We start from the raw sequence: 7,941 nt of genomic DNA on the forward strand, positions 1-7,941 counted from the left end.
AAATTGTGGTTGTTACATAGTCTAGTAACGTCGTCTTCGCAGGCTTTCCTCTCGAGTTGTTGTTTTCTTCGGATTACATGGATAAACGGATATTCTTTGCTTCTGGTGATCATGATGGAAGAAATGCTGTTGGTAAGTGAGACGAAATCGACTGAGATTCTTCAGTATGCCTCATTCGTCTGATTCAAATTGATGCCACAACACTAACTCAACTGATTGTGTGTTTGTTGTTTAACGCCGCACTCAGCAATATTCCAGCTATATGACCGCGGTCTGTAAATAATCGAATCTTGATTGTGGTGACTGACATCATAAGCATCGATCCACGCAAGTTTGATACGATATAACTCAACTGAATATCAGGGTGAAACAGATGAGAAGACAGATGGAGAGATATGACAGAGAATTTATTGATGTCACTCACTCACGTACTCACATTTGTGACTGGCATGCAAAGCAATCACGACATTTTTAAGCAAACTGAAGAAGCCTGAAAGCTGCAGTTGCCTTTCGGATGGCTAAGACCCTCATTACAAGGAAGCGAGCATCAACTTGCATGTCTGGAAAGACAAGGAGATGAAGGGTCACCTTGGAGCAGTGATGATGATATTGACGTTGACATTCAATTTTGATTAAATAACTTGATGGATCACTGAACACATGGCATTTGGATTATCAATATGAGTGCATCCTGGTTTAGATTAGTGTTAAAGGATGACCAAATGCATCATATATATCTAGATCCGTAGGTGGATCCCTGGAGACACAGTAAACCATAATATATTATTTCAAAATAGTGGTAAAAAATAAGAAGCTGATAATAATCTCTTATTTCTTTTAATCGTTTTTCATGTGACTAGAGGTTTAGGGTGTCGGTACGTTTAGCACTAAGGGCAGGTTTAACAGCTTTGTTTCTCCTTGAGTTGTTTATGTGACTTAATTGGATAAACTAAAGCACTATTGATCAAATCATAATATGTGCTATCATGAAGTTTGACGGGTCATTACTCAAAGTTCAAGGCTAGTCGTCATAGGTCGAGGGCAGGATCGTCGAAGCGGTAATGCCATGCCATAGCTGGAAGACACCACTTAACGAATTAAGAACTAAGGCGACGCGGAAGATACCAAAAAATGCCCACCTTCTTCGTTGACGGCCGATCTAATTTGACCACGGCGAAAGATATGCGCACGAACGACAGTGACAGCGTGTACATGTCTAGCATTTACAGAGAAACCAGTGCAACAACAAAAACATACATATTGACACGGATGTCGCTAAACAATCTGATGCAAATGAACAAAGCAAGCAGTGATGTCACCTCCAACGCTAGATCTTCCGACGGTTCCGACTCAATGTGAGCAGGTCAAATACTATAGGGAAAACATGTTGACAATCGATATAAAGGTAAATGGAAGTGGCTATATTTCAACCACCGCAAGAAATAATAAAATTTCTGTGAACTCTTCAGCTGAGACAATGATGACACTTTGCTCAGTAACAGAATGGTTGATATTGGGACACACCCATCACGAAAACTGAACACCGATGAAAATAGCAACACTGCCTCGCGGAAGAGCGGTGCATTCTATTCATGATACAGAACTGGTCCGTTGTTGATGTTTTTCATTCACAGGCTTTGGAAAATCAACGCAGTAGATTTGCATTGACGATAGTCTTTAACGTTACGAACGTCACACTTTTGCATAACTGTTATGGTATTAAGCATGTTGCAGGTCTTGGTGTGCATTTGAAACTGTCAATAAGTAATGCTACATATATTTTATCCATAAGCGTTTCTGGTGAGGTGTGCTTAGTGTCGCTTTATATAGTATTGCGCTTATACCATGCCGCCGTAGTTCTCATGCACACCCCCTCAGAATCAGTATAATAACTCCGAGCCGACCTTTCCTCGTATGCCGATTCCCAGGCAGGGTATTAAAATAGTGGATGCAATATCAGATTTCTGTCTTGCAAAAGGCACTGATGTTTCTCATATTAGGTTTGTTGCACTTGATCGCACAAATGTGATGAATAGTGAGAGGGTTCATCGAGACAACTACGGCACATGTCAAGTTGTTGTCAAGTATTCCAATGAGTATTACAATATATGAGCCGTAATTAAGCAGATTTGGGTGATCGTTCACAGTACTGGCTGCTGAAACGATATGTGATGTCCGTGATATTGTCACAATGTTGTTTCCCAAAAGGGGCATAAAATCAACTATCTGGACCTGCTATTTAAAAGTTGTCTGAGGGAACATTCTTACAGTGATTCAAGTAACACTTGTGACGTTTCCTTCCCGGTTACCACGGATAATCTGGAAGAGTACGGAGAGTACGATTACAACTAAATGCATGACATTCACGAATCCACTTCATTCACAAAATGGAAATTCCTTTCATTGGTGACGTGAAGAAGGTAATCACAAATGCACTCCTATCTTCATCCTTACCGTGTACTTGATGCAAAAAGCTTCCCTCCTGGAAGCTGTGGCAGACCTAGCTGGTAGAGTACGACAAGGCAGGCATGAACTGCCTTGCCAAAACGTTTTCAGAACAGAGGCACAATACATCCCAGGGCCATGTGACAACATGCAAAGGGCATTGATAGCAGATTGTTTTTTGGCTGAATGTCAGGCATGCAAACGTCATGTGTTTAAGGCAACACTTTAAGACATTCTATAAGCAAGATAAGTAAATACAAGTGATTTGTATCATAGTGTGCATAGTGAGTGTTTTCCAAAGATGACCGATCCTATACATGTCAAACCTTATCCCTTGCTCCACTGCATTGGCTGAGCGAGGATTCCGCTCAATGATCCAGGGTAATGTTAATCACACACATCAATAATCTTTTCGTGTTTATTGTTTATCTGGGCATGTCGAAAAGACATTTTGTGTTATTACCATATAGGTTAAAAGTAAACATCAGCATTAAAGGATTCGTAAAAAGGTTTTTACACATGCATTATATACACTATTAATGAATACTTAGGTATATATGTTACACACTCAAAGCAGTTTGAAACAGTAACACTTCGTTATATAGCTTGAATTGACAATCTAAAAAGGACGATCATCGAAAGCATTTGGCAATTACATAAGATAGTGAGGTAGCGAGTCACGTGATCGTGTGACGTCATACCGGACAGTTGTAGCATCAAAACACACAAGTTGCGCAAATGTGCCGCGCCGAATCGCTCTCGGAAATCTACTTTTATCTTCACCAATAATTCGACCCACAAGGTCAAAAATGGATTTGGAAGGTCTACCCCATACAGATACTTACATAGAAGTACAACCTTTTTCAATTTGAACCTATTCTGGCAGCAAGAACGACCAGAATACTGACGACGATTCCAGCAGTTCTCAAGAAAACAATGACGATCCCGATTTCGACGATGTTTTGAATAGGCCTCACACAGACTGGTATGCTAGTAATTAGCGTGCCATATATTCAGGAAAACAGATTAAATATGGAATCAATCTTTCAGCTGTCACGGTAAAATGTGTGTAGTCACAATTACCACAATGTTAGACCAATAATAATATGCGAAGCCACGGCTATATATGTGACAGTAAATGCTCAAATCGCGAGTTACAAGTAAATCGTTTCAATATAATATGTCAGACTTTTCACCTTAATTATTAAATGTCATAAAACTTCTGGCTAAATATACCCAAGAGAAGGATCGAACATGGGGATCAACCTTTCTGTGAAATACCATTACGTACGTCAGTCAATACACGTACACCAGCACAGTACCCTAAATTCGTTAGTGTAACATTATCAATGTTGCCGGTGCATCGAAGTTCAATTTTATAACACATTCAATTTCCATAGACGTCTAGCTATTGGTAAGCTGTTGTGATAGTTATTGTGGAATATAAATTTTCAAAAATGGGACACATGAAATGTTAAATAATTATGAACTTCTACAGTGTGAATTTTAAAAAATTGCCATAAATAAGAAATAAGTGAAATGCTATTATTTTTAGGGAACTGTACCATAAAAAATTGATAGGTTTGCATTTATTTATGTATTATTAGCTATATCATAATTTTGTTGATAGGTGTGACTGTGGCAACTGTATGCCTATGTCATCCCGACCTGAGTCGAAATGTTGCCACTTTTATGCTGGGGCGAGGGAGAAAATGGAAGAAGGAGCCGAACCTTTGGATTGCATCACCCAACATGAAGGATTCTCAGTAAATTTCACCAACATACACGTCCTACAGTTGGCTCTCCTTGAATTTGTGAGCTTGGCTGGCCCACTAGACGATAACGAACCAATTCATAAGTATGTTCCTTCTTAACCGCTGATAATTACTATAGTAAATGTAGCTGCATCGATTAAAATTGACATATCCTTATCATTGTAATCCATCAAATATTCTCCTAAACTGTCAGCAAGTGAAAAAGAACATTCTTCAATGCCTTACAGTAATCATGGTAATATATAACATGAAAAGGTGTGATCAGTTCCAAAGAAAGACCTGCAATCAAATTAAGGAACAACTAGAACAAAACTGAAGGTGTAAATAAGTTATTTGCATACTACTTTTTAACATAATGTTAAAAAATTGATCAATACAATACAATGTCTAGACTAACATCACAAAGACGTGTTGGAATAATAACAGAAGTGAAGTAGCAATAAATTTTGTTTGTCTGTTTGACGACACACTCAGCAATATTCCAGATATATAACGGCAGTCAGTAGATATCGAGTCTGCACCAGACAATTCAGTGATTGACATCATGGGCATCGATCCATGCAGTTGGGATACGATGACATGCATCAACCAAGTCAGCGAGCCTGACCACCAGATCACGTTAGTCGCCTCTTACGACAAGCATAGTCACCTAATATGGCAAGCATGGGTTGCTGAAGACCTGTTCTGACACGCAATGAATTACGACATCTGAACATAGTATGGTAACAATATTATACAATTTCAAGTCACCGATTAAGAACACTAGTCAAGTACATTGCTCATTCCTAGATCCGAAAGAAATCTTTCAATTTACAGAACGTATCGCCATGTGGCATTCCGCCGATTTTCAAGATGGATCCATGGAAGGCTAAGAAAACATGATCGTCGTCCTATACCATCATGTGTGGTGACTGCAATTAGGGAACACTTTCCATCTGAAGAAGTGGCAGGGTTCAAGTACTATAGACCTTCTTAATACATCAGACACATATGATTTCAGTTTATACACCATGCACCTATGACTCAGTTTATACACCAGTGACTTATGACTTCAGTTTCATACATGAGACACTTATGACATCAGTTCATACATGAGACACTTATGATTTCTGTTCATACATCAGACACCTATGATTTCAGTTCATACATGAGACACTTATGATTTCTGTTCATACATGAGACACTTATGATTTCAGTTCATACATCAGACACTTATGATTTCTGTTCATACATCAGACACATATGATTTCAGTTCATACATCAGACACTTATGATTTCAGTTCATACATCAGACACTTTTGATTTCAGTTCATACATCAGACACATATGATTTCAGTTCATACATCAGACACTTATTATTTCTGTTCATACATGAGACACTTATGATTTCAGTTCATACATGAGACACTTATGATTTCAGTTCATACATGAGACACCTATGATTTCAGTTCATACATCAGACACTTATGATTTCAGTTCATACATGGGACACCTATGATTTCAGTTCATACATCAGACACCTATGATTTCAGTTCATACATCAGACACTTATGATTTCTGTTCATACATCAGACACTTATGATTTCTGTTCATACATCAGACACTTATGATTTCTGTTCATACATCAGACACTTATGATTTCTGTTCATACATCAGACACTTATGATTTCAGTTCATACATCAGACACTAATGATTTCAGTTTTATACATGAGAGACACTTATGATTTCAGTTCATACATCAGACACTTATGATTTTAGTTCTTTCACCAGGAATTTATGACTTAAGCTTATATATCAGACATTACATTAGGTACTTATGATTTCAGTTTATATCTAGATGTCAGAGAATTCACCAGTTCCTGTTTACTTATTCTAACAAAACTCTGTGTAAGAAATCCTGGACAATCAGCTGTCAGTCTTTCATAGTCACTTCCTGCCATCTTGTAGGAAGGAAACTTGTTTCTTCTCTCCACAATTGCATTGAGCAAAAATTCCACATACTCTGTAACTTTAACATTGAAGGTATTAAACAACATTTTGTAACACAATTTCAGTATTATTGTTTTTGCAACCATAACAACAACTCTTGTTATGAATCAATTTCCACTATAATAACATACCAAGTATTGCTCTTGTCTGAACAAAAGCTGAGATGAGAATAAAGATGAGGATGAAATGCAATTGTCCTTAGTTGATTAATTAGTTAGAAAAATAAGAATGAAACGGGGATATGTGATTTATCCAACTGGAGAGCACCAGTTCAACACAAGTCACCAATTGTCAAAAAGCGAGAAAATGCGGGTCAAATTACAGTTATGATTGATTGTTTGTATTATATTTACCATGTGTTGGTCCCTTGTTTACTGGCTTGGCCACGGGGGATGTCCCCTTTTTGGCTTTCGGGTAACTGATTGTCCACCTGGGCTCTCCAGCCTTGGTCACTGCTTGGGTATTCTGGATGTTTTCATTGTAGTGAAATGCTGCTATGTACATCCTGAAAAATATGTTCATGAATCTTTAAAGGAGCATACACAGATGCATAAACCAATACCTATTCTGACTTGACTTATAAATATATTTTTGTGCAATATATTACCTTCAAATATAACTCTGTTTTATGGCAATGTTTGGATAAGTGATGTGACTTTGGTGCAAAGTGGTTTACCACATTGTGGAAATCTTCAAGTGAATAGGTCTGATAGAGAGGGGACAATTTAGGTTGTTGGTTGGTTGGTTTGTTGTTTAACGCCGCACTCAGCAATATTCCAGCTATATGACGGCGGTCTGTAAATAATCGAGTCTGGACCAGACAATCCAGTGATTAATATCATGAGCATCGATCCACGCAATTGGAATCGATGACATGCATCAACCAAGTCAGCGAGCCTGACCACCCGATCCCGTTAGTCGCCTTTTACGACAAGCATAGTCACCTTTTACGGCAAGCATGGGTTGCTGAAGACCTATTCTACCCCGGAATCTTCACGGGTAGACATAGCACGCAGCAGATATTTGCTTTCCACAACTTCCTTCACTGCCTTGTAAGCACGGCTTCCTAAAAAGAACAACAAATGAAGGAACTGTGCTGATATCAAAAATTGCCATCGCACATAAAAACAGCACAAATATTCTTCAAGTTTAACTAGAAATTTCATATATATTCACTCACATCATTATTTTCTGCTAAGATGCATTTTCTGCATATGACCAACTACACTGTTCGTTTTGAGGACAAATGTTTTAGAAAGTGCTTATATCATGTATAGTACGTCTCATTACCTGGCCTGATCCAATCTCGCTCTTGATCAATTGGTCCATGTGGGCATTCTGTGTACAGCTTTGCTTGGTGTGAGTGGATGTTGGAGACATGGTTGGTAACTGTCTGCCACTTCTCCAGCATGTACTGTGCCTCTCCCCTACCAGCAGCCACCCAGTACATGTGGTTAGAGATGGACTTGATCCAGGGTCTTATCACATCACAGTCCTTCTTCTTTGATGCTGATTCTAGTTTATTTTGTACTCCTGAAAAAAGCATATAACATTTTATATTTTCCTCTCTTTAAAACTGTAATGTTTAGAAACAGACCGAAATACACTCCCGGTATACTGTAATCGAACTAAGTGCACAGTTTATTGAAGCATTCTTCCAAGTTACATACATATCTTTAGCCATGTTAGCTACATGCCAGACATCATAAAGATGGGTGATGTGGGATTGCT

General features: G+C 38.4%; 1 protein-coding gene across 1 annotated transcript; it reads left to right on the forward strand.

Annotated features, from left to right (window-relative positions):
• The first annotated feature begins 1,269 nt into the window (after positions 1–1,269).
• Positions 1,270–5,196, forward strand: LOC139467708 (P2X purinoceptor 7-like). Its single transcript, XM_071249219.1, has 3 exons — positions 1,270–1,355; positions 4,076–4,303; positions 5,037–5,196. Exons 1-3 carry the CDS (start codon positions 1,270–1,272, stop codon positions 5,194–5,196), a joined length of 474 nt encoding a protein of 157 aa, XP_071105320.1.
• Positions 5,197–7,941: the final 2,745 nt, after the last annotated feature.

The sequence above is a fragment of the Haliotis cracherodii genome, unplaced genomic scaffold (assembly GCF_022045235.1).
Source record: "Haliotis cracherodii isolate W230 unplaced genomic scaffold, xgHalCrac1.p SCAF_2, whole genome shotgun sequence".
Taxonomy (NCBI): Eukaryota; Metazoa; Mollusca; class Gastropoda; order Lepetellida; family Haliotidae; genus Haliotis; species Haliotis cracherodii.